General features: G+C 42.9%; 3 protein-coding genes across 7 annotated transcripts in view; 1 reads left to right on the top strand and 2 right to left on the bottom strand.

The window, feature by feature from the left end:
• Nucleotides 1–11,483, bottom strand: part of TMEM154 (transmembrane protein 154) — a 47,819-nt gene extending 36,336 nt beyond the window's left edge. Inside the window, exons 1-2 of one of the 2 annotated variants that reach the window (XM_089777969.1) lie at nt 10,758–11,483; nt 5,541–6,772 (exon numbers count right to left, since the gene is read on the bottom strand). In XM_089777969.1, the coding sequence (XP_089634095.1) occupies nt 5,541–5,592 (52 nt within the window). In that variant the 5' untranslated portion in view covers nt 5,593–6,772; nt 10,758–11,483. Of the gene's footprint in view, nt 1–4,548; nt 4,697–5,540; nt 6,773–10,757 lie in introns of those variants that run through there. The other variant, XM_089777968.1, reaches the window with a different exon arrangement.
• Nucleotides 6,780–10,255, bottom strand: TIGD4 (tigger transposable element derived 4). Its single transcript, XM_089777967.1, has one exon. The coding sequence runs from the start codon at nt 9,565–9,567 to the stop codon at nt 8,032–8,034; it is 1,536 nt and encodes a 511-aa protein (XP_089634093.1). The 5' UTR covers nt 9,568–10,255; the 3' UTR covers nt 6,780–8,031.
• Nucleotides 11,484–11,871: 388 nt separating the features above from the next.
• Nucleotides 11,872–27,275, top strand: part of ARFIP1 (ARF interacting protein 1) — a 78,666-nt gene continuing 63,262 nt past the window's right edge. For 2 of the 4 annotated variants that reach the window (XM_075930062.2, XM_075930059.2), the window contains exons 1-2: nt 11,872–12,053; nt 21,847–21,926. In XM_075930062.2, coding sequence (XP_075786177.1) covers nt 21,849–21,926 — 78 coding nt within the window. In that variant the 5' untranslated portion in view covers nt 11,872–12,053; nt 21,847–21,848. Of the gene's footprint in view, nt 12,054–13,819; nt 13,886–21,846; nt 21,927–27,275 lie in introns of all 4 variants that reach the window. The other 2 variants (XM_075930060.2, XM_075930061.2) reach the window with 2 other exon arrangements.

The raw sequence follows: 27,275 nt of genomic DNA, 5'->3' as shown, positions 1-27,275 counted from the left end.
GGCAGCAAGTTTTAAACTGTAAAGGTTCTGTGTGAGAGAATGGTGAGGCTCTGAATAAAATTATACTTCTTTGCCAATTTTAGTTATCATACAAAACAAGATCTCATCACTATCTTTCATATAATTTTCAAGTGGCCTCAGTACTGTGCGGTTTATGGTTCTCCAAATCAGTATATTATTGGAATGGGCTATTTGCCACATTTTAGTGTAACAAAACCACAAAGAATCTCATAAATATGTAATCAGTGATATACTTTAGAGGGTTGTTATAATCTAAATTTAGAATTGAGAACATTAGTCATTACAGCTACAAATTTAGTGAGGCTTTGATGTAAAATACAGGTTACTTGAACCATCTCCTTTTTCAGCTCCTCAGAAACTACTCAGAAAAACTATGTCAGTAAGTCAAACCAATACCTGCATATAATTGATGTTTTCTATTTTACACACAAAGTCTAACATTTTAATAACAAGACAAGACTATGCAGCACTTTAAAGACTAACAAGATGGTTCATTAGGGCTGTGTCTACACTGGGCCACTTATTCCGGAAAATCAGCTGCTTTTCCAGAATAAGCTGCGAGCTGTCTACATTGGCCCTTGAATTTACGGAAAAGCAATGATGCTCTACTGTACAAAATCAGCCGCTATTCTGGAAAAACTATTCTGCTCCCGCTCGGGCATAAGTCCTTATTCCAGAACACTGCCAATGTAGACGCTCCTTTTCCGGAAAAACTGAAAACGGTATAGTATTCCGTTTTAAGCAGTTCCGGAAATTCATGCCAGTGTAGACACAGCCCAGGTGATGAGCTTTCCTGGGCCAGACCCACTTCCTCAGATCAAACTGTGGAAGAAAATTGGCATGACCATATACAGGGCTTGCTGAACTATGGCGAGCCCTGCTCACCAGCCGTGCTGTCCGGCAATCTGCGCATGCGCAGATCATTCTGCACATGCACAGATCGCCCGAACCCGGCTCTTCCGGGCTACAATCTACTCACCACAGGTGAGTAGATTGTCTTATTTATTGAGCCCTGACCATATATACCAAAGGGATACAATCAAAAAAAGGGAACACACCTAAAATAGACAAATCAGATTTTAGAACACAAGGGGGGGGGGATGAAGGGGAAGGAGGTTAATGTCTATGAGATAACGATATTAGAGGTGATAATTGGGGATGCTATCTTTGTAATGGGTAAGATAATTAGCATCTTTGTTAAGGCCCATTCATAAAGTGTCAAATTTAAGCATGAATGACAGTTCAGAGGCTTCTCTTTGAAGTCTTGTGTTAAAGTCTCTTTGAAGCAGAATGCAGGTAGTCAGGTAATTGAGACAATGCCCAGTCTGGTTGAAATAGCAAGAAACTGTTTTTCCTTTGTGAAACTGTCTGATGTCTGTTTTGTGTGGATTGATTCTTGGGTGAAGTGGCTGAGAAGTCTGTCCATTATACATAACAGACGGACACTGTTGGCACATGATGGCATAAATTATATTTCTGGATGAGGAGGAATATGTGTTCTTGATCTTATAACTGAATTGGTTAGGTCCAATAATGGTGTCAGCAGAGTAAATATGTGGACAAAGCTGGCAACGGGGTTTGTTGCCAGGGAAAGTTCCAGGGTTGGTATTAGTGTGGTATGTCCTGTGATTGTTGGTAAGAATCATCCTGAGGTTAGGTGGTTGTCTATAGGAGACTATGGGTCTGTCTCCCAGAGCTTCTTGGAGTGTAGTATCCTGTTTCAATATAGACTGTAGTTTATTGATAATGTGTTGGACAGGTTGAGTTGGGGGCTATAGGTGATGACAAGTGGTGTTCTATTGATGGTTTTCTTGGGTATGTCTTGCAGTAGATGGTTTCTGGGTATTCGGCTGGCTCTTTCAATGTGGTTTTTTTTTATTTCTCCGGGTGGGTAATTGAGGTTTATAAATGCTTGGTAGAGATCCTGAAGTTTCTGGTCTCTGTCAGTGGGATTAGACCAGATGTGGTTGTATCGAAGGGCTTGGCTATAGACGATGGATCGTATGGTGTGTTCTGGATGGGAGCTGGAGGCATGTAGGGTAAATGTATGAGTCAGTGGGTTTTCTGTAGAGAGTGGTATCTAATTTACCATTGGTGATTTGTATTGTGGTGTCCAGGAAATGGATCTCTCCTGTAGAAGGATCCAGGCTGAGATTGATGGTGGGGTGTAGGTTGTTAAAGTCTCTGTGGAATGCATCCAGTGTTTCTTGGCCATGGGTCCAGATCATAAAGATGTCATCAATGTAGCGTAAGTAGAGAAGCGGTAAAAGGGGACAGGATCTGAGGAAACGTTGTTCTAAGTCAGCCATAAAGATGTTAGCAACACTTTACGAATGGGCCTTAACAAAGATGCTAATTATCTTACCCATTTCAAAGATAGCTTCCCCAATTATCACCTCTAATATCATTATCTCATAGACATTAACCTTCCCCCCCCCCAAAATCTCTCTGTTCTAAAATCTGATTTGTCTATTTTATGTGTTCACTTTTTTTGAATGTATCCCTCTGGTATATATGGTCATGCCAATTTTCTTCCACAATTTGATCTGAGGAAGTGGGTCTGGCCCAGGAAAGCTCATCACCTAATAAACCATCTTGTTAGTCTTTAAAGTGCTGCATAGTCCTGTCTTTGGTTTCAGCAAGACCAAACTAACACGGCTACATCTCTATTACTATTTAACATTTTAATAGTACAGGCAGTCCCCGGGTTACGTACAAGATAGGGACTGTAGGTTTGTTCTTAAGTTAAATCTATATGGAAGTCGGAACTGGCAACAGCCGCTGCTGAAACTGATCAGTTTCAACAGCGGCTGAATCTGGACACCAGTTCCACTTACATACAGATTCAACGTAAGAACCCCAGGCGTCCCCAAGTCAGCTGCTGCTGAAACTGATCAGCAGCTGATTCCAGAAAGCCCAGGGCAGAGCAACTCTGCCTCGGGCTTCCTGTAGTCAGCCGCTGGTCAGTTTCAGCAGCGGCTGACTTTGGGACGCCTGGGGCAGAGCAGCTCGGGTACTCCTGGCTTGGTCCAGTAGCGCGGCCGCTCCTCGGCGCTACTAGACCAACCCAGCAGCACCCCAGCTGCTCTGCCCCAGGCATCCTGATTCAGCCACTGCTGAAACTGATCAGCAGCTGAATCAGGACGCCTGGGGCAGAGCAGCTGGAGTGCTGCTGGGTTGGTCCAGTACCGCCAAGGAGCGGTGCTGCGGGACCAACCGGCAGTGCCCCACCTGCTCTACCACAGGCCCCCGGCTTTGCTCCACGTCTCCCTGGTCTGCTGGGGGGGCACTAGCTGCGTCCTCCCTCCCCCCAGAAGACCAGGGAGACGTGGAGCAAAGCGGCAGAGGACCCGGGCCGAACCGTGGCTCTTCCAGATCAGCGCCGCGGTCCAGCCCGGGTCCTCCGCGGCTTTGGTCTGCAGACCAGGGAGACGCTGAGCAGAGCGGCGGAGGACCCGGGCCGGACCCGCGGCGCTTTCAGCTGATCTGGAAGCGCCGCGGGTCCACCCGGGTCCTCCGTGGCTTTGCTCAGCGTCTCCCTGGTCTGCAGACCAGGGAGCCGCTGACCAGGGAGACGCTGAGCAAAGCCACGGAGGACCCGGGCGAACCTGCGGCGCTTCCAGATCAGCTGAAAGCGCCGCGGGTCCGGCCCGGGTCCTCCGCCGCTCTGCTCAGCGTCTCCCTGGTCTACAGACCAGGGAGACGCTGAACAAAGCGGCGGAGCACCCGGGGCCGGACCCGCGGCCGCTTCCAGATCAGCTGGAAGTTCCGCGGGTCCGGCCCCGGGTGCTCCGCCGCAGGTCCGGCGGGGTGCTCCGCCGCTCTGTTCAGCGTCTCCCTGGTCTGCAGACCAGGGAGACGCTGAACAGAGCTGCGGAGCACCCGGCTGGACCTGTGGATGCTTCCAGCTGATCTGGAAGCGGCCGCGGGTCCGGCCCCCGGTGCTCCCCCGCTTTGCTCCCATCTCCCTGGTCTGCAGACCAGGGAGACGCTGAACAGAGCGGCGGAGCACCCCGCCGGACCCGCGGCCGCTTCCAGCTGATCTGGAAGCGGCCGCGGGTCCGGCCCCGGGTGCTCCGCCGCTTTGTTCAGCGTCTCCCTGGTCTGCAGACCAGGGAGACGCTGAACAGAGCGGTGGAGCACCCGGCCAGACCTGCGGCCGCTTCCAGCTGATCTGGAAGCGGCCACGGGTCCGGCCCCCGGTGCTCCCCCACTTTGCTCCCGTCCCCCTGGTCTGCTGGCTCCGCCAGCAGACCAGGGAGACGGGGAGCAGCTTTTCTCGCCCTGGAGAAGGCGGGCGGCGGGACCAGGCGTCCCGCTGCTCCAGTTCTCCGGGGCGAGAAATCCCCGTTTGTAACTGCGGATCCGACATAAGTCGGATCCGCATAACTCGGGGATTGCCTGTGTTTTTAAATTAAAAACATAGTGGATAAAATTTAGCCCCTTTGAAAATGTGGCTCTTGTGATCTATATTAATAATAATATATAATAAAAACCAGTATTACTTTTCTATTAATTTCTGCTTACCTACTTGTCAAAATATTGCATCTCTCTGGCATATGGGAACATATGACTACATTTCTCAAACAAGCTGCTGCCCCGTCTTGTTCATCTCTGAATGCACAGTAAATTTCTCAAAGTAATTTCCCATAAGCACTAGAGTCCAGATTGATAGCCTCCTGAACCTGTAACTCCAAAAAGAATTGTGCATGATCAGAACCTCGCAAAATTGTGCCACAAGAATAAAATTCCCCAATGGGTTGTTTTTACTAATACCTTCATTAGAAAATGTTATCTTAGAAAATAAATTTAACTTGAAACACATAATTTAAACATCGAGTTGTACTAGAGATGGTTTACAAGTATATCAAACATACCTTAACTTTTTATTTTTCTGGCCTTGCTTGCAAGTTATTGAAATTATGTTTTAAGATTTCTCCTGACCTACCAGTGAGGATGTAGTACTGACTGTGGCAGACCTGATTTGAATAAAAAAATAGTACAACATGATCAGTACAAAATGATCAGCTCACTGAAAGTTAAAATAGGAGGATGACTATGGAGGGGGTGGGGTGTGTGTGTGTGTGTGTGTGTGTGTGTGTGTGTGTGTGTGTGTGTAATATATATATATATATATATATATTAGCCTAAAGGACAGAGAGATTAACCAGTTAAGCAAACTACCTTTTATAGAAAGTTCATATTTTCAAATATTTTCCAGTTTGAAGCCACAATTCCTTTCATCATTTCCCCTTTTTAAAAAATGAAGAATCTTTAAATGCTTGGCAAATTTATATTAAGAAATTTTAACAATGTCCATAAATGAGTATATGTGGACTACAGATAAAAATATATATATTTGCATATTCAAATTCCTTTGTCACCATTACCACTCAAGATTTGAAGAATATTTTCCTCTCTGAAATAGCTGAATCTGAAACAGTAGCTGAAGCTTTTTTAAGTGTCAATACAGAATGTCAAATTATTTGAAAACAAATATTTGTAACTTGAAGACTTACCCAGTGTTGCCTGGGTCTCCGGCCAGTCTGGGGCAGGAGAAACACTCTGCATGCTGGCTTCTCTTTGGGGCAACTTGGGGACAGTGTGGTGGCCGGCAGTTGTTCCCCGGGGCTGGCTGAGGAACTGGGGCCCATGTTGCTGGCTAGCAGCTGCTCACTGAGGAGATTGCTACACCCTTGTGGTCATTGGTGAGTATAATTGTCCACTGTGATTGATGCTTCCCTGTGGTCATACCTGGGTATGCTGACCTTGCTATTACACCTGTCCCTTTCCATTTAATATGAAATAATCGCATTCCATCCACATCCCATTATCCTGGAACAACAAAACTCTGACCTTACTTTAAGTTATAAAAAGATGAAGCTGCATATCAAATTTGGTAGCCCTAGTTCTTACAATGTAGGAGGAGTTCTTGAACAAACTGACTCACAGATGGACAGACAGACAGATGTACATTTCTATAATATAGTAAGATTTTAAAGTTTACATAACCTGGTGAACAGTGCAGATTTTGCTAGATGACAGAACTGTAAAAAGTTAACAAATGAAAGTACAGTAAATTTGTTCTAGCTGGCAAGTTCTGCTACTAGTCTGTTGCTAGAAAGCAGCAGCATTCTCACTTTTGAGCTGGCTAATGTTCTGAAAGCAAGGATACATTTTTCAAAAGCACTTAACTGATTTAAAAGTTCAAGTCTTGTTTTCCAAAGTGACCTAAGAAATCATTTTAAAAAAAATGGGACTTACGTACTTTTGAAAATGTTACTAGCACATAATATGGTTAACTGCAAAAATATTCCAATGCAAGATTATTCTAGCTGGCCTCAACATGAAAAAAGGTTCTAAAGTGTATCATCTAAGACATAAGGAAAATTCAGAGGCCTTTTAAGTGAAATTTTTACAATTCACTTTCACTTCCCACAGCTCCCATTGGTTGGGAATGGCAATCTGCAGCCAAGAGAGCTGCAGTCGCCTCTACCTGTGGAGGTGCGGATAAACGGTGTTTCCCAGCCAGCTAGCGGCTTGCCCTTATAAGCTGCAAACCAGAGTCTGAAAACCCCTGTACTATGGTACTCTTCTGCATAAAATTTTTCAGTAAAAAAGTATTATAGTGCCTACTGCTGTCCATTAACTTTACCTGTTTAGTTGTTCACTGAGCTGCTTATTTCAGTTTCTCCTGAGCTTCTAAATGTTTCCAAAATTCCAGCTATTCCACAGAACCTTTGGAGTCCTGCTAAAGTAAATATATATCAAAGTATTTGAGAAGTTCAAATTATATTAAAGTTACCTACAGGTATTATATTTAACATTTCATTTTCTGTAGTTTTAAATTAACTTAGCTTGAATAATGTTTTCTGTAAGTTGGATCTAACCACATAGTAAGTGACAGAACCTAGCCTCCCCATTTACAAGCCACAAAAAAATATTTTTTCCCACAGCATTTTCTAAGAGGGCGATAGAGTGGGAGTCATTCTCTACATAATCTATAAATCTCTGGATAAGATGTTGACTGTATTTGGCATTCAGAAAGGGAGCCCTTTTTTTTTTTGGTAGAACTCATATTACCCATTTTATAACAAGAAATCAGAAAGTAGAATATTGTTGTGCAGACACAAAGTTAATTCTCATTAAAGAGTCATGCAATTTAGCCACAGAAATTTTGTCATATAAACCATGATATTCCTTTTCATAAGATACAATGTTGATACATCCTTCCAGAAAATACTGAATTTACAATAGGATACAGCAACCTGTAAATGGAAAATATAGTTTTATTTTAAACTATTAAATTCCAAACTGAACATTTAAATAGCCAAGAATTAAAAAACAAAAAAAGCATGGAGTAAGGTTTCCACTACCTCTAACAATAGATTCTATTTAACTGAGGTGTTCTAAAATGCTCTTATCAAAGTGTTCTCAAAAATCAGAAAAACTTTTATTTTAAAAAAGCTAATATTTATTTATCAAAGTATATGTACAATATGCTTAAAACGAACATTTTTATTGTATAAGTTTTACCAATACAAGACCTCACCTATATTGGCATTTTGGCCACTTTAGCAGTTACCTTCATGCAAACCTCTACTCAAGGCACAGCATACATGAGTGCAATGGAACTTACCACATTATACGGTGCACCGATTCAAACCACATGTACAATGTGAGTTTGCACTGGTGCATATAATCCTAGTATTGATACGCATTTCAGAAAAACAAGTTTAAATACTTTACTTGGTTTAAACAGATACTGTTATGAAGTACAGTATTTACTAGAGTTTTGTTAGATTTCATATGCAGATACTCTAATTTGTTGTGTTTACCACAGACAAATATAAAAGTAGTATAGAAGGGTTTACATCAAATCCAAGTTTCAGGTATCACAGGGTTGAAATGGGAGTTAAATGGGCCTCCATTCTGAACTCTGATCTACAACCCATTTTTACTTTACTTGTACCTTCCATTTAAATGCTTTCATACCACTTCGCTAAAACCTCATTTAGATGCTACATTCTGGATAAAATTATCTAGATCTGCTAGGGAATCATGAAGAGAATCATTCATGTCTTGACTCCTGAGAAACCTTCGAAGAGTATCTAAAGCAGTCAGAGCCTCATTTTTTGATGGCAATGGCTGTTCAGTTCCTGGAGATCCATCACCTTCACCTTCTTCTTCATCATAAACAAATACATCAGTTTTAATTGAAGTGCTTTCTTTGGTCCATATCTTGTCATTATTTGTGGGGATTTCACATGTTACCAAGTCATCTTCCAAAACTGCATATTCCTCCAAAGATAAACCTCCTGGAAACTCTACCCTGGCAGCCAATGCATATGCAATCATGTCTAAACCACTTTCAATCTCTATGTCTGAGTCACCATTTTCTCCTGTCTGTGATATGAATCCTGCTTTGTTGTAACTTTTAATTATAGTCTCTGGAGTTACATTCCTCCAGCTTAGGTGCAACATATCAGCTGCATCAAGCAGAGTTAACGTAAACGCTTTACTACCTTCTACACAGTCTACAAATCTCTTGAGAAGACGATGTCTGTATTTGACTTTCAGACTTCTTATAACTCCTTGTTTCATAGCTATAAATTTGGATGATGAGGATGGAGGAAAGAATACCAGTTCAATAGACTTGAGATTCTTTACCACTGGGTGAGCTGGAGAAGAATCAACAAAAATTACTACTTGCCGCTGCTGTGCTTGAAACTTCTCATCAAGTTTATGCATCCATTGATCAAACACTTCTGAGGTCATCCATGCCATATTGTTTCCCGCATAATTCACAGCTAGTGACTTTACATCTTTAAAGCAGTGCGGATTTTTATTTTTTCCAATAACTAGCAAAGGAAGTTTCTCAGATCCATCCATATTTGCACTAACCACCACAGTTATTCTCTCTTTGCTTAATTTGCCAACAGAACAAGTTTCGCCTTTAAATGAAAAAGTATTAGTAGGTAACATCCTATAAAACAATCCAGTTTCCTTTACATTAAACACATTTTTTGGCTGATAATCATTTAAATAACAAGGAAGAACATTTTGGTACCAAACAGGTAAAGTATCTATTGTAGTAGCCACAGCTTCTACAGGTTGAGATCGGAATATTAAACCATATCTTGATTTAAAACGATCAAGCCAGCCGTTACTGCACTGAAAATCACTATGTCCAAGTTTCTGAGCAAAATCATTAGCTTTAAAGCGCAACATTGGACCATTTACTGGTACATTCATGCACTGAGCAATTCTGTACCACTTTATTAATGCCTCTTCCAGATCTGCATAAAAAGCTGTTCTTAATCTTTTTCTTTTAGGATCAAATCGGAAGAACTCAGAGGCTTCTAGAACCTTATCTTTATTCTTCATAATTGAAAACAATGAATTTTTCTTTATGCCATATTTTGCTGCAATGTCTGCCTTTTTCTTGCCACTTTCCACAGCACTTATTATATCAATTTTTTCCTCAATGGATAAACTTTTCTTTTTCCTTATTACAGACGAGGGAGCCGCTGAAGTCTCTGCCATGATATCCTGCACCCTTTTTACAAACAAGCAGACATACACACTTTCTTTTTATTCCTTTCTGATATCAGCTTCTTTAATTAGATTAGATTTCATGTATATATATTGCTGTTACAGTCATCACATTGTGAATTACAATGTGGTAAAGTCACTGGTATTTTCCTGGATAATAATAGTACATTTATACTAATTTAGTCCATCTTAATTCTTTGAATGTCTTTATCTAGTAAGAGAAGTCTAAAAACTAGGTTAGCATTTACATGTTAACATCATAATTACAAGTTATTTTCAGGCTCATTTTGCAAAACTTCCTTTCATCCCACCTGAAAAAGAAAAGGGGGGGGGGGGGAGGGAGGATGATTTCACTTACATTATTAAAACCTTTCAGTCTTCTGAAAAAGACCTGGGTATTACAGTGGATGAGAAGCTGGATATGAGTCAACAGTGTGCCCTTGTAGCCAAGAAGGCTAACAGTGTATTAGGGTGCATTAGGAGGAGCATTGCCAGCAGATCTAGAGAAGTGATCATTCCCCTTGATTTCACAAAGTGGGCTACATCTAGACTGGCATGATTTTCCACAAATGCTTTTAACGGAAAAGTTTTCCGTTAAAAGCATTTGCGGAAAGGAGGGTCTAGATTGGCACGGACGCTTTTCCGCAAAAGCACTTTTTGTGGAAAAGCGTCCGTGCCAATCTAGATGCCATTTTTGCGATTGGGTCTTTTTTGAGCAAAACAAATCTGAGCTGTCTACACGGGCCCTTTTGCCCAAATGGGAGCAGCATAGTATTTCCGCAAGAAGCACTGATTTCAGACAGTAGGAAGTCAGTGTTCTTGCGGAAATTCAAGCGGCCAGTGTAGACAGCTGGCAAGTTTTTCCGCAAAAGCAGCTTTTGTGGAAAAACTTGCCAGTCTAGACACAGCCCTGGAGTTTTACAACCAATTCTGGGACCCCCATTACAGAAAGGATATGGACTTACTGGAGAAGATCCTTCAGAGGGCAACAAAAATAATTAGAGAGATGGAGCACATGACTTACTATGAGAGAATGAGGGATTTGGGCTTATTTAGCCTACAGAAGAATGAGGGGGGATTTGATAGCAGCCTTCAACTACCTGAAGGGAGGGTTCCAAAGAGGATGGAGAGAGGCTGTTCTCAGTGGTGACAAATGACAGAACAAGGAGCAATGGTCTTACCATTGATTTAGTTGGGATTGGTCCTGCCTAGATCAGGGGGCTGGACTTCATGATCTTCTGAGGTCTCTTCCAGCTCTATGGTTCTATGATTCTGTGACCTTGCAGTGAGAGAGATCTAGGTTGGATATTAGGAAAAACTACTTTACTAGGAGGGTGGTTACACACTAGAATGGGTTGCTTAGGAAGGTGGTGGAATATCCATCCCTAGAGGTTTTTAAGTCCCGGCTTGACAAAACCTCAGTTGGGATGATTTTGTTGGGTCTGGTCCTGCTTTGGGCAGGAGGTTGGACTTGATCTCCTGGGGTCTCTTCCAAACCTATGATTCTACAGACTAATTCATCACAGAGAACAAAGTTAATGAGAAAGTGTCCTCCTGTTCCCGTGTGGAAACAATTTTTTTAAGGCTCCAGAGCGGTCTTGGTATTCCTTTTGTGTAGGATCATCCCATGGGATGTCATGGGAAAGCTTAGAAAAGACTTTGCTGCTGGCAGCAGGTTCCCTCGAGGCCAACCACTGCCTTCACCTCGGGCCACTAAAACAAGAAGTGAGGAAACACAGGAGAAGCATTTCACATGCCAACCGCCAGCTCTCCGTCTGCCCCTTCTCCCACGAAAGGGGCAGGCGCTGTGGGAGCCGCTGCTGGTACTGGCTGGTGAGCGGGGTAAGGGCCGTCCCCGCCACCCCCTACCCAGCTCACAGGTAACCGGGGGTGGCGAGGAGTCCGCTCCTCGCAGTCCGCCGTAGCCAGACATGCTCACTCGCTGCCCGGCGGGTGCGGGGCGCTGAAGCCGGCTTCAGCCCGCCCGGCCCCGGCACGTCAGCGAGAGACTCCCCGGGACCCAGCAGGTGGCGCGACGCCTCAGTCCTGCCCGCTGCCGGGTCCCGCTCTGCTCGTGGGGCGGAGAAGGCGGCGGGCTCCCGTACCGGCCCCCTCGGAGCCCGCAGGCCGCGGCGCAGGGAGGCGAGAGGCGCGGCGGCCCCGAACATGGTTGCTAGGGCCGCGGCGCGGAGTGAGCGACGCCATCGACATGGACGCTCTTGGCTAGAGCGACTCTGCCACGTCACGGCCATAGAGGGGCCGGCGCTGCTCCCTTTCCGGCCAAGCACTTCCGGCTCCCGCTGGCGTTGGAAAAAGGGGAAAATAAAGGTGCAGTCTCGGCAGCGGAGCGGTTTCTGACCGCCGGAGCCCCCCGCCCCTTCCCCGCGCCGGGCGCCACAGCCGCGGCCTCTCTGCCGGCCACCGCGGCGCAGGACGCGACCCGGGCGGGAGCGGCGCTTTAGCGGCGCCGCTGGCAGGTGAGAAAACGCGGCCCGCGGCGGGGGCTGCAGCCTCCGGAGGGCGGGCGGCTCCCGGCATCGCGCTCTGGTGCGGGCGGCTGCTGCTGCTGCCCGCGCGGGACGCAGCTCGTGGGTGGTGGGCGGGGAGTCGGGCCGCAGTCCCGTGTACGTGTCCCGTCCCGGCGGGGGCGCCCGGTAGCCGCTTCCTTGTGCGAGACGGGACGTGACCGTCCTTCTCCCCCAGCGATCGGGCCCGTGTCCCGCGGGTGGTGCCCATGCTGGGCTCGGGGAGCCGGGCACTCAGTGGCGGCGCTTCCCAGAGGGCACCACCGCTTCTCCGCGCCGCCGCTACTTACCTGTCAGCAGCTAAAGCTTTATCCTGACTCGTTTCAGCGTCCCCCGGGTTATCCCCTAGGGATCATTAGCGCAGAGCGCCCGGGTGGGCTGGAGAGGGTCTGCACGGGAGCACCGGTTGTGAGTTGCTGCGAGTGTTCACGTTCAGTTTTTATTTTCATCTGATCTTTTTACCGCCTTGAGACTTTCAGTAATTGGCATCTAAAGCTTGCTTGAAATGATCGAACAAATGGGTGTTTAATTGGTTGTTTCATTAAAAATGAAATACACGTAAATGAAAAGGGGGGAGCAAGATTTTTTTTGAAACAGTCACTTTGATCCTTTCTTCCAACACAGTGCTTAACCACACAAAAAGCCACGTACCATATTGATTACGTGGTAGTAAAAACAAAGAGGGGGAAGCCTGAAGAGGAAGTGGTACAAGACAATTTGTACAGTGTGAAAGATGTTAATTCTCTCAAAAGTCCTTTTAAATTAGACTTGTCCTCTTGTATGTATGTGGGATTTTTTTAATGGCTTATTGAGGACATTAGGACAAGTTTCTTTGATAGTTTACAGTTTAAAATAAAAGCTTCAATTTCTACCTGTACATCATTCATACGCTCTTTTGAAGAACTAGAGAGCCATTTTGTCATCAGGTAGAGTCACAAATCAGGGTGAAGTGTCATATATTGCATTGTGGTGGTGGTACACATTGCACTTCAGTCCTCTACTTTCTTCCCCACTTTCATGGAATTACCAACATCTGTAATCTTCCATCTGCTCAGAAATCCTGCAGCCTTCTCACATGTGTTGGAAGCACTCTTGTGATTTAGATTCTGGTTGTAACCATATAGAAAGTGGAATGCCTCTTAAATGTAGAATTGTAAACTTTACACAGCACATATACAATATACCCTCTGATTACAGTGGGAGGAAGAACCTCAGGGAAGATGTAGAATAAATAGGCTATTTTATAGCATTTTTGAGGAGCTGTACAAAGTGACAAAATGGGGGCAAAATTACCATCCATCTACATGATCACCCATTATTTTAAATAGGAATATTATCTAAGATTTTATATCTTGTGGCCTAAACACTTAGTAGTACTTTCAGAACCAATATTTCCAAGTAGTGGCCTTGCATTCATGAGGGGATAAGAATATTTTGTAGTTTGTAACTCAGTGGCTTACAGTTCAAAAGCTGTTCTGTTGTGGACTATCAGTTTCAAACTGTGTGTGAAGGAGATTGGGGCAGTGACTGGAAAAGGATGAATTTGGACAGTTGTTGTTTTTAGTTGGCCTGTGTTTGATGTGTGTTAGGTAGAAAGAAATGAATTGGCCTTGGGGAATTTCAGTCTGTGCTCTGGTTTTTCAGGTGTAATTGTGTGTCAATCACAGTATTGCTAGTTCATTTAACCAAGTGGGAGTATGCTTTTTTTTTTTTAATAGGTTGGTTGTCTCTGCCTGCAGTGGAATGAAACAGAAGCATTGGCGGATAGCTGTGGCTTGGATGAAGTAGGGATGTGAACTTGTTAAAAATCCATGGGACAGCCAAACTTCATATTTCCTCTTTGATAAGTTTTTAAAAACAATAATAATAATAATAAGCCAGAGAATCTCCAAAAGCTAATACTTTTTTGTAGCATTTTTCAGAGTATTTGCACACAGTTTACCTTGGAAATGTACCAGTGTCTGTTTAGAACTAGGCATGTGAAAGTGTAACTGTTGACACAGTTAACCAATAAGCCTGGACTCATCTGTTAATGTGTGTGGTTACACACGCACACTAATTAGAGGAAGCAGTGCAGGGGGCAACCTGCCCCCTCCCTGCCTGCTGTTTTGCCCCTCCCACCACATGTAACTGATTAATTTTTCAGCAGTTACACAATTACATAATTAAACACATTTTAATGTCTTTATTTAGAACATGTTTGTGCTAGACAGTGTCAAAGGATACCTCATGTTAGAAGTTGAGATGGAACCTTAAGCAAATTGAAATATACTTGAATCATGTCAGTTGACAACCTGCTGTTGTCACTGAGTTGTTACTGCTCCTTTTGATACTATTGTATTTGCAGAGTAAAAGAGGACCATACTGTGCTCGGAGTCTTTTAAAGCCAATGTTTTATTGGATAGATAGAGTATAGGAGCCTGCATGTACAGACTGCACTTCTTAAAGAATAGAGTCTGAGATGTAAATTTTAAATATGTGCAATGTAAAAAAAAAAAGTCACGTGGGGAAAAACATTTTTCAGCCACTCTAAATTTTTAATAGGAGAGAGAGAGATGATAATCAGTGTGGATATAGTGTTATTTTGCATAGGTGACCGAGAAAATACACAATATGTTTGTATTTGAGATTAACAAGAACCATTCAGTCAGAGAGAGAGTACTGTTCTTCCAACATGGTAATCATGTGATAGTGAAGTCTTTGATACAGTAGTGGCCACTATCCTTAAGGAGCACAAAGAAGCAGTTTGGAATCCAGTCTTCCTCACTGCAATGTGTGTGTTAGTCACTTACTACAAGAAATATGCGACTACTTAACAACAAATCCCTTGTTTGAAAGGGAGATCTTTCATTATTTTCTGTTTAAACAGTTATGGTTGGATTATAGTTATAAAGGAGGTGTCACCAAAAATACTCTTTTTACCTGTAGTAAAACCCAGAGATTAACTTCAGTAAGGTCACACAGCATAGCAGAGTTAATGTCTCTGGATTTGTAGTCTTGTATTTTAATCATGTTCAAAAAGGGCTTATTAGTCTCATAGTTCCTAGTGGAAACTTATCCCATCAAAGACATTCACACACGGCATTTTAAGTTCAAGGGCAGAAGTGAAGTATTGGCAGAGTTGTGTGGGGACACACATAGTGATCACTTGGTTGTAAGTTTGTTTGAAAGCACCTATTTGCATTACTTGCTGAAGTAGTTCATATAGCTTTCAGATCAATAAGAGCAAAAAATAATCTTTGTTTTGCTGCAAAGACCATTCTGAAAGAAATGAATATTCTTGCTTTTGTCATAAATGCTGCTCATTCTGCAGGTGATCTTGTATAATTCTATGTGTTTACCTTTCTAAAATAAGGTCTGAGTCAGCTTACCATAATATAATTCAGGTAATTCATTTCTCCAGGTTTTCTATATCTGCTTATTATCTTATTTTACACAGCACAATGACCAACTGACTACTTGTGATCAGACTTTATGTAAATAAAATATTCAACAGAAATTGGAAGGTTGAAATATGATATGAAGATAATTAGTACTGCTGTATTGAACTTGGTTTTTCTGCATCTGGTGTGAAAGTTAATAAATATGAAATGCTAGAGGGCATATTCTACTCAGAGCAAGTCACCTTTCATTATACAAAAGATTATTGACAGTCCTGATTTTTTTTTTTTAAAGACCAGCTGACTAATTCACAGGTTGTTCAAACAGTGTTGTATCATTTGTAGGTTTCAGCTATCTGGAGTTTTTTTCAGGATGGTCTTAATGTGCGGTTCTATTACAAAAAGTCATCATGTAAAAATAGCACTACTTTATTTAACAGAACTGTTACTGCTGTGCATTCTGAGAGCTGTTTGCTTGGTTTAGCATCAAAATCAAGAATTTAACTCTTGTTGGGCTGTATAGACAACAGTTAAGATAATACTGGATTTATTATTTATGCATTATGCACAAGTGCTATAGAGATTTACACCAGAGTAAATAGGGTTTATCCACCATCAGCCGGTGAGGGTTGGGAGGGGTGTGGGGGGAAGACAGGGTGGTTGAGAAACATGCTGGGCTGTTGGCCCAGAGTCACCCAGCTAAGTCTCTGGGCCAGAGCCTGCCTCTGGCACCCCGACTCCTCCCTTCCCCAATCCTCTGCCCCCCCCCACACCCTCCTACTTCACATACCCAAGCCCTCTGCCTCCTACACCCATATCCCCTCCCAGATCCAACACCCCAATGCCCTACCGCAGATCAAAATCCCCTTGTACTCTAGGTCACAACCCAAACTCCTGCACCTCAGTCCCCTGTTCTAGGTCACAACCCAAACCTCCGCACCCCAGTCCAGTGGCCCAGGTCACAGTCGCCTCCTTCACCCAAACTCCCTCTCAGACCCCCCCACTTCCTCCAGTACTATCATGGAAGAGTGTGGCCTTTGACCACTTTCCAAATTCTTGGAGTAGCCCCCCTTCAAAAATTATTGCCCACCCCCCTGCTCTACACTGCACAGACCATGCAGACATTCAGGGCTGCAGCAGGAAGAGGCACCTTGTCCTGGAGCAATCTGCATCCCAAATCCTTCATCCCCTGCTCCACCCCAGAATCTGCAGCCCCAGTTGGACCCCTCCCTTTAGCCTGGAGTCCCTTCCCCCACCCTGAACATCTCAAGCCCAGGTCCATCCCAGATTGTACATCGTTAGCCAGAGCCCTCCCCCTCCATACCCCAACCCTCTTTCCCAGCCCTGAGTCCCTTCTGACACTCTGAACTCCTCAACCCCACTCCATTTCTGTATTAATTCATGCAACAAAATGTATTCTGCTTGTGTATGGGACAAATTAGAGGGAATGTTGATAGGGAGCCACTAGTAGCAGAAACATTTGGGGCACTCATTTATAATATAAGCATTGACATGCTCTTGCACTGGATTGAATTGCATCCCTACTAGGTGACATCCTCCCAAAAACTTCACCTCAAATGTGTTAACTAAATACAAATTTAGGGATTACCATGCCAATATCAGACCATCACATTGTTCATTCTACTTGTTGATTATGGCCTCCCCAATGATTAGGTGGGGCGGTGTCTCACAGAGAAGCTTTAGATTCATAACTCTTTTTATGCCCTTCCACAAGCAAATCAATTACCACTTCATCTAACAATCAATGTGAAACAGTTCATCCTACCTTTCAGATTTAATCTAAGTAAAGATTTACAACCTCCTTTCAATTTAGGGTTTTTCCTCATCTTTCCCCCTTCTTTGTGTTAACATTTTCTCCTTTTAAGATACATTCTTTTTGTGTTATTTAAAACTATCTGCAGTCACTCCTATTAATTGGAGGCCTTCTTTTCATGAACATCCCCTTATCTCATTAGTTATTCCTCGAACCAGACATAATCCTATTCCGTTCCTTCTGGCCTTAATCTCGTTATTTTCTAGGTCTTCTTCCTACTTGCTTGTCAGGGTCTTAAAAAAACCAACTGATATTTGGTTAAGGAAATATAACTCTGATTCTTTAATTTTATATTTATTCTGCAGCCTAGAATAATTAATCCCCTGGTCTTGGTTGGGATCCCTGAGTGCTATAATGACTGACATTTAAACACCCGCACTCCCACACATACCTGTTTGTTTGTAAACTTGCATATTTTCTCTAGAACTTGAACAGGGTACACATTTGCAAGTAAAACCATACTTTAAAAAGATAAAAGTGCTGATAGAGATAAGGGCACCTTCTGCTTTATGAATGATCACAAAACCAGTAATAGTCATGGTTCAGAATTTATTTTTGTGCTGCTCTCCCATCATAGACAGTCATGCTTTCCATGACTAATAAATATAGGATTCGAGGCAAAGGCTTCAGTGCGTAACCCAGATGATGGTCTGATGCGTCTTGCTTGTGGAGCTCCTGCTATTTGGCAGTAGCCTGTTTCTGAATAGTAGCAGCTACAGGCCCCTCTCACAAGCTAGTTTAAAAGGCTAGAATGGAGCTCTATGGTGATCTTGTCTGATTTTCTATCACAGGCCATGGAACTGCCACAAAATAATGGAGAAAGTAATAATGTTTAGTGGCAAATCAGAAGAGAAATTATGAGCATAGGGCCTAAAGGGTGATGTAGTTTAGACGTACCCTATGTGACATCAAGGATCTCTGCAGCCCCATGTTGGCAATCAGTGCTTCACATACACTGTTACGGCTCAATCCCCCAACATGACACTATGCTGCAGAGTTGGGGGGCTGGTTAGCAGGATAATCTCTGCAAAATCTGTCTCTCTGATTCCCAGAGACAAATTTATTCAATCTCAGTCTCCCTGAGATTAAAAAAAAAAAGACAAGACCGGTTCTTCACTGCTACTACCCAAGTGATTCCAAGAAAATCAGAGAAGAGATCACTTGGGAATCCCCTCTCTAAGGCAAAGCTCTTCCCCGTCCCCCAACCTCTGTTTTGCTTGGAGTTGGGAAAACAGAGAGAATCCACAGACAACAATAGACTCTGCCCTTGTAACTAGGCCCTTAATCCTAAGGATGCAACAATCAACCAATACTGGTTAATTAGAATAAAAATAAAACTCTTTTATTATCAAAACAAAACTAATGTTGCAAGCATAGTAAATTGGATAGGCGGAAAATAGCCACAATTTGATACATATACTCAGGGAAAGTCCGTGGGCTGTAATCCTTAGATACAGAAGAGAAAAACAATTAGCCAGTTCATGGTTCCACACCCCCAAACAAGGAAAACAATAAACCCTGACAGACTATATAAGCTTTTCCCTACTTACACATTTCAAGAAGTCCGTTCTTGGAGAAAGTGTCTTCCATCTTCCTCAATACTTAAGAGAAACTGCTGTGATCTCAGATAAAGGAGAGAGAGGAAAAACCCCTCTCTTTTTTTTTTCTTTTCAATTTGAAATTCCTACCTGCATTGTTATTGGCTGATTGCCCAAATCCCCCCCAGCCAACACCTTTGCTAGGTACCTAAGTTAACCTCTTAGTGTCTGGGTGCTGGTCAATGCTCCTTCTGATCATGACATACGCAGACCTGCAAAACCTGGGGTTAATGTATAAATAGCTGAAATGGACATGAATGTTATTTTTGCTGCATAAATTCTGTTCTATTAATTTATTAAGCTTTTAATGTATTAGATTTTTGTACTGATTTCATTATAGAATAAAATTGTATTATTTGAAATGTAAATTCATCTTTATTATGTCACAGCATATGCTGATGAGTGCTCAGTTAATTCTGAAAGCAACCAATTACCTCTTACTGTAAGGTGTCTCAGCTCATAGAATCAGTCACAAAATTAATAAGTTAAATAAAAATGTTATATTCCTATGTGTGTAACAGTCACCTCACACACACCACAAAAGAGCAAGGCCAGACAGAGCACACTACAACAATACACATTGCTCTGGCTTGCTTTAAAGTGGTCTTTCAAAGCTTCCCTGTAGCTCTTGTTGAGTCTTCTAATAGCCTTTGTATGTGGCAGTTTAAATTCACCAGACAGCGTCTCCACCTCTATCCTCCCCCTAGGAGATACTTTGCCCCTTTGGTTCATAGATATTATGAAACTACTTTTGTGAAATGGGGGGCTGGTAGAGAGGGTGCAAAGTAGTGTGTCAAAAACAGCCCTGGTAATTGGCCGATTCACCACTTCTTAGTACAATATGAAGTACAAGGCAGGCAGCTTTAATCATTGCAATGTTTTTCCACTGTGGTCTAGTCTTATGAGTGGACAATATCAGTGACCCTTGAAATGAACAAAAACATATTAAGCTGTCATTTTGTGCCTGCTGAGCAGTGGGTCATTCGTAGCGGGATGAGATTAATGACTTTTCATGACTTGGCCTCCAAAGTGGTTTTCCCAGCTCCAAATTGATTCTCAGCTGACCAATAGCAATCTGGTATTGCAAGCTTCCACTGTGCAATCTCCACTTGCTTCTAAGTTGTCAGTGCAGCTTTCCTTTTGTTGTCCCTGTGCTGAAGGCCAGGGCCAAACTCCGTGGACATATGCTGGAATGTGGCCTTGTACATACAAAGGTTCTGTAACCACTGCACATTGTCCCAAATGTGCATTATGATGGGATCTCACTGGTCAGTGCTTAATTTTCAGGTTCAGAAGCAGTACTTCACCAGAGCTGCTCGATGAATGCCATCAACAACCTTGATTTAGTTCTTGTGTTCCACAGCAATCTGTCCTCCAAGGAATTCTCATGCTCCCCACTCATTTAGTAATTTTTTCAGCTCTGGAAATGCTTCAGGATTGTGAGTCCTGTGCTTGCAGTGTTCATGACAAAGAGCTATGCAGGCTGGATGCCTCTGTCAGAGATGGTGACAGCCAGGAAGCCAATGCAGGTTTATGGGCTTTTGGAAAAAAAGTCATAAAAATTATGGGATAGTGATACCATTATGGAATGGAGGTATTTGCAACCTGGGAAGTTGATTGGTATGCTCCCAGTCACTGCTGCATAACTTATTTTGCTTCATGATACAAAACTTCCCAAAAGTGAAATAGATGTTGGGGTGCAGGGCTGTCCCTACCAGTCCTGGTGTCTTATGCAACCTAGCACTGGTACCTCCTGGTACCAGTGGGCACTGAGCCAGGGGGAATGGGCAAACAGGCAGGGAATGGTGGTGGGGGTTGGAGCCTGTGTGCAACATGCAGCTACTAGGGTACCATGACATTTGGGACAATTTGGTGCCCCAATTTTGTGGTGCCTTATGCAGCTGCATGTTTTGCATATGGATAGGGATGGCCTGGGTGGAGAGTTGTACAGTGAGATGTCAGCCACGGTGCTCCATGTTCTGCATTGGCACACTCACTCCTAGTAAGTACATGCATAGCTGACACAAGGAGTCAAGTGCACACAATTGATGTACTAACTACAGCAACCGTATGTCCACATTCCTTGAGTCAACAAGTTTGTAGTGTAGATATGGCCTTAAACACTTATTGCCTCAAAGTATCAAGGTGTAGCAATATAGTAATCTAAGATCAAGTGTTTGAATTTGGGCTCAAGCCTAATCCCTCCTTTATGTCTACACATACATCATGCTAATCGAGGGTCTCAGAACCCCGCGAGAGTGGAGGATGTGAGCCCTAGTCAAGCTGGGATCCTGGGCTCCAGCCTTATTCTTTTCAGGGTCCGTGTAGCCCCACTGAAATTGTTCCAGGGAGGTCTGCGAAAAGTATCCCACAATGCCAAGGCTAACTTTTATACCTCAAGTAGTAATGTTTTGTGAACAGTAAAGTTTTGCCACATTACACCGCGAACAAAGTTCTAAAATGGCCATGTTTTCAGGAAGGCACTAGTGGATCTGGATAGTTGGACTGTGGCACACTGTGTAGATTTTGGAGCCTCTGGCTGGGAGCTAGGATTCAACAATTAGAATGAGTGTAGGTGCTCATGCCCTAGGTTAACAAACTGAGGGCTTGCGTTTTTCTCTGATGGTGGACACCAAAACCATTCGGTCTAGCTCAGGTATCTGTGATGTGCTTATGATGATCTCTAGCTGTTAAGAGATCAGACTAATTAATCTGCCAAACATTGGTTTATTGAAGCTGTCTTTGACTTTTTATAACATGTTCCACTATTCAGTAGCAACTATAGTAAATTTAGAAGAATTACATTTAATGCAGAAAAAGCATGGCATTAATGTTGTCTGAAAGTTCGTTATTTTTATCAGTAATGCCTGTGAGGTACAACTTCTAACCACTTGCATAAGAATTAATGCATGCTCAACATATTTCATTTTCAGGTATGTCAGGACACAGCAACGATACTACAGCAGTTGATGAATCTCATCCAGCCGCAGAAGAGGTCCTGTCTGACTCTGAGGTGATTGGGTGATATTTGTGTAACATTGTAAAATCAACCAATCCCAGTAACAGTTTCAGACTGCTAAAAAAGCTTCTATAAATACATAATAAATTTTTTGTGTGTGTACAAATGCATGTGGTGCTGCTAGATTTATATTCCGACATTTTTTTAAAATTTTGGGTCTGGTTCCAGATAGGGTAGTTTCACTTGCTGAAGATACCAGGGTAAATCCATATTTGAGGATTTCTTCAGCCAGTAACTTTCCTGCTGTACTCTGCTCCAATTCCATTTTATAAGCTAAACAGGGTTAAGTGGCTTTGGGGACTAGAAGGACCACATAGGTATTATATGAAGAAGCGCTCATAATTAAAAAGATGAGTTTTCCCTTAGTCTGCCTGGATAAGTTCCTCAGCATGATGATAAGGGACATTGCATAAAGTGAAAATAAAAACAGAGAATCTGATCACTTGTAGTTGATTAAGGTAGTGAACGCTGGCATCCTTCAGGAGGAAGAGGACTATATTAGACATTATTTTAATGACTAAAATATTATTTGGTTGAGTTTGGGTAAGAAGTAAACAAATGACTTAGGAAAAAATGTTCTTTGACATTTTGAGGGGGTTAAAACATTAGCAGTCTTATGCATGCTCATAATACATGTCAATCTGAAGAGTGTGAATAACTTGGCAATGCACAGCCCATTGCCACTGGGGGGATGTACTGCAATCCCTTTCTCATGTAGCTGACATGGGAAGAGAATATTGTCCGTAGAATTACCTCAGTGGAATAAAATACAGGACTATGTAGCACTTTAAAGACTAAGCACTTTAGTCTTTAAAGTGCTACATAGTCCTGTATTTTGTTTCAGCTACACCAGACTAACACGGCTACATTTCTATCACTATTCTCAGTGGAATAGTTTCTGTTAACTCAAACTTTAAAAATGCACTTTATTTTTATATTTTGTTTTTCTTTTAATTATCTAAAATTCACTTCTAATTTCATTCTTGTAAAATGAAATTATCTCCCAAAGTTGGTGGTGAAAATCCAAGGAACTTGTGCAGTAGTCTCACTTGATGCAGACATGACTTTGACCATGAACTAGAAGTACTTCTCAAATGCTGACTCAGAGGATTTGGGTTTTCTGGCCTCTCTGCTGCCAGCTTCACCTCCTGCCCTGCTGCCCCATTGGGCTTCCTGGCTCCCTTGAGCAGCCTAGCTGGGTTGAACGTGCTGGGCTTTCCACTCCTCTGCAGCCCAGTTGAGTTGTGTGCCAGTCTACCACAGTGGGTTCCTCCCCCCTTCCCACATTGCTCCAGGCTCCTGGCTCAACCATCCAACCTGGCCCCTCCGCAGCACACCAGTACTCTCTGTTCCTGGAACATCCATGGTCCTGCCAGAGTTTGGATGTTGCTGGATCAGAGAGTTTCAGTTTATAGAGGTACAACCTGTAGTAACCTATGAAAATGAGGTACACTGTAAATTTCAGTTGTAATTCTGTAAAATCTTTTTCCCCCAAGATGAGACCTGGCCACTTACACTTTCTTGGGACTGCCCATTTAAGGTCCCATCATGTGTTAACTGTCCTAAATGGAGGCAATGAGGGCGCAGCCCCTTTTTGGCACTGGCCATTTTGTAAGAGCATGAATGCATAAAAATGTTTGGCTTAGTCTGGCTTATGTCCAACTTATTGTATTTTTGTTTGGTAGTGAAGTGAATCATGAAATAAAATTCCCTGAAATGCCAATAAAGTCATTCATTGATGAAAGACATTTGAGCAAAATGTTTATTAAACGAATTGTTTGTAATCCAGAATGTGGTCCCTGTTAAACTAATGTGTTTTTATGACAATATAGGACAGGCTTCACCTCTTTTAAACTCAACCTAACTTCCTATCTGTATGAAGAATATAGACTCTTGCATAATTGATAGGATAACAAATTAACTGCAGTTCCACATACAGAAACAACTGGAGTCATCATGCCAAAATAACTAATGGTATTCCATTTCAAGTTGAAACAGGCCATAATTCTATCATAACTTGTTCTGTATAGAGATTTACTGTATGATAATTCAGTTCTGGAGCAATTTTTAAAAACAATTCAGCTATTTATAGGTTTCTTAAAATAAGGCTTACTTTTGAGAGGTGTTTAGCATCTCTGAGCCTACTGTTCTTTCATAACAGCGGAACAGATTGCCTGTCTACCTGCCAATTTCTTCTAGTGTGTTTAAAACATACCCTAAATATGTACTGTAGAGCCATAGGGCTTATAGTGAACTTAAGTGTATTTTTAGCTACATCATCACTCAATCAACATTTTTTGGGTTTCATTTTGGGAGGGGTAAGAGGAAAAACTGACTAATTGCTACACATTGAACATACTGTATAGTAAAACAGGAGGGTTTGTTTGAACAATGCTTGATCCATTTCAGGAAAATGTGAAGATTTCCAAGAGCAAGGGAATTCAGGTGACTTGCAAAAAAGGGTTGGCTTCATTGAGCATTATCAAGAGGATGCAGTTTGAACTGCACAATTCTTCTTTTTCTTTCAAACTCCACCTGAAGGCTGAAAATGTAGAGTCTATTTTAAGTATTTCTAAGGTGTTTGTCATACAGGGTATCTTTGTATTTTCAGAGCATTCCTGTACCCTTGTGCTGCATATTTCCAAAGCAAGTTTGGGAGAGTGTGGCATAGTATATTTGTGCCACTAAATATTTTCAGTGCTTTGAAAAAATTATCAGAGCTGACATAGTTCTACTTGAATCCCAAGACCTAAGTTTTCTAGTCATCATATATATAGTAGCCCAGTGTCTGAGAGTCTGTAACGCCAAAATGCTGGCTGTTCCCTCTGGGGGGTGCTGTTGCCTGAAATGCTGGCTGTTCCCTCTGGGCGGCCCGTGCTGCATGGGGAGTGCAGGGCCCAAATGACCGCTTGCTCCCCCACGGCGGCCCGGCTGAGCGGCGCAGAAGTCAGCCGAGTGCCACGGTGGGAGATGAAGGATGGCAAGGTGGTGACATGCGGCGTGACAGCGGCTCCAGGTCCCGCCCCCTGGCCATGAAGGTCACCGCCCCGCCCCCCTTCACCTCCTGCCGTGGCACTCGGCTGACTTCTGCGCCGCTCAGCCAGGCCGTCGTGTGGGAGCAAGCGGCGCAAGCGACCATTTGGGCTCCGTACCCCCCATGCAGCACAGGGAGTGCGGAGCCCAAACGGCCATTTGGGATCTGCGGTCCCCCAAGTGAGAGGCAGGAGGGGGAGGAGAAGTGAAAGAGAGAGACGGAGAGAGTGGCAGGAGGCAGAGGAGAGCTCTGAGAGAGGAGGAGGAAGAGAGAGAGAGGAGGCAGCTCAGGAGAGAAGACCGACGTGGAGGAGAGACCTGAAAATCCCGTCTTATGATGGGCTAATTGGCTATTATAATATAATTTCCATAGAAAAGGACTTGTTTTACTAACACTATTTAGGCATTGCATTTAGATGCTCATTGCTGCAATATCTGAAAATCTTGATTATACCCTCCAAATCAGGGAATGTACAGTTTTAGCTCAGTTACCTTGTGTATTTATTACAAAAGAGAAAGTAACACTTTTGCTGAACTGGAAAAGATAAATTGCCAGTAAGCATATAAACAGGGTACATAGTGCTGAAAGGGTTAAAGAGTTCATAATGTTAAATATTCACAACAGCTCATGCACATCAGATGTGACAAAGCAGGAAGAGCTAGGTTCCTGAATGCCGTGATTACTACAGGTGGGAGATGCGGTGGTAGGAAGTTGCTGATCCCCAGGACTGGGGGCGGGGGTGGGGGAGGAGAGAGGCTGCTGTTCTACCCTGATCCCAAGCCTCCACTTGCTATCAAGTAGCCAAAGAACATTATAAGCAAACATTGCATAACTTTAAATGGGTAAGTTCTCAAAAAGATCTGAGATATAACAACAAAACAACTTTAATGCAGACAATGCTGTTGAGAAGTTACTGTTTGTGCTACATAAGAGCACCTTCAGATAGTGAAAGACATGGTAAATTTAATTTTTACTTCATTTCTGTTAAAGGACATTATTTTGTGTAGAATTTAAAGTGCGCAGACTATGGATGGATATTTGCTTAATCTCAATCATACTAGACTAATGTAGTTTTTGTCGACAAAGATTTCATGTGAAAGAGGAATTGTTCATTATACATCTTAATACCAACAGTGTTTCTGTGGCTTAGATCTGCCCCTCCCATTCATCATTGCATGGACCATCTTCCTTCCTATTGACAATGGAAAAATATCCTTGTTAAAAACTGCAATAATTGCTTATCCAGAAAAATGTTGGGAAAGCATTTGGTGTTTTTCTTAGCTTCTGATGGGATGCTAGCATAGGGCTGGGCAAGATACTTCACTGAGGCTGGATTCAGCCCACCTAACACTTTGGTCTGGCCCACAGACTGTGTATAGCCACTTTCTATTTATATCCTGCTTCCTGTGTCACTGAAGGCACTGGCTCAGGCAGCAGGATCCTATTCAAATTCCTAAAGGCTCCTGTTTGCAGTACTATCCCAGCAGGCACCAGAGCTGCGAGCCCTTTAAATAGCCATATCAACCTCAGGCGGCTCCCAGGCAATGTGGAAGTGGTGGGTCATGAGCCCTTTTCTAAGTTTTTACTTCGAAGCCTCTGAACAACTCTGTGGGGAGGCTAGTCCTCAGCCCTGCCCCGGCTCCACCCCTGGAAGGGGTGGAACCGGTCTGTGTCCATGTACCAAAATTAAGTGGCCGCCACTGCAAAAATTATTGCCTACCCCCACTCTAGCAGGTTGAAACAAGCATTATGTTGGAGTAGAGAGATGTGGTTTTTTTTGTTATTGCTGCTGCTTTGGTGATGTGTTTTATATGAACCTAAAATCCCATTTTTAAATTTTGGGGATTTTTTTTGTAATACTTATTAATTCACTTGGCTAAAGTTTTTTAGGGATTACCTGCTTCACAATTGCAACTTTATTTCACTAGTGCTAAGAGAGAGTTAAATATGAAAATCAGTTGATTTTTTGGTGGACCAAGTGGAGAATGAAATTAAAAATATAAAATTTTAGATTTTCTTCGACCTTTACACTTGCTTGCAGTGTTCTTTATAATTTTCCTAAAAGACAGGAAGATCATAGTTTGTAAACAAGAGTGCTAAGAATCGGAAATGCACTTGTCTCTTTTTTCCCTACCACTACCTCTATATTCACCTGAAAGTAACACTTGATCAACATTTAAGGGACTTTTTTGTTTCTCCACACTCTTTCCCTGTTTTTACACGTGTAGCTTGATAGGAATGCAAGTTGTGAAGAGTCTTTTAAAGTATAGAATTATTGAAGTACATTAGTGCTGCTAGACCACATTTTA

Source organism: Pelodiscus sinensis, chromosome 4, assembly GCF_052426305.1.
Source record: "Pelodiscus sinensis isolate ZL-2025 chromosome 4, ASM5242630v1, whole genome shotgun sequence".
Classification (NCBI taxonomy): Eukaryota; Metazoa; Chordata; order Testudines; family Trionychidae; genus Pelodiscus; species Pelodiscus sinensis.
This window is presented reverse-complemented; position numbering and strand designations above follow the sequence as displayed.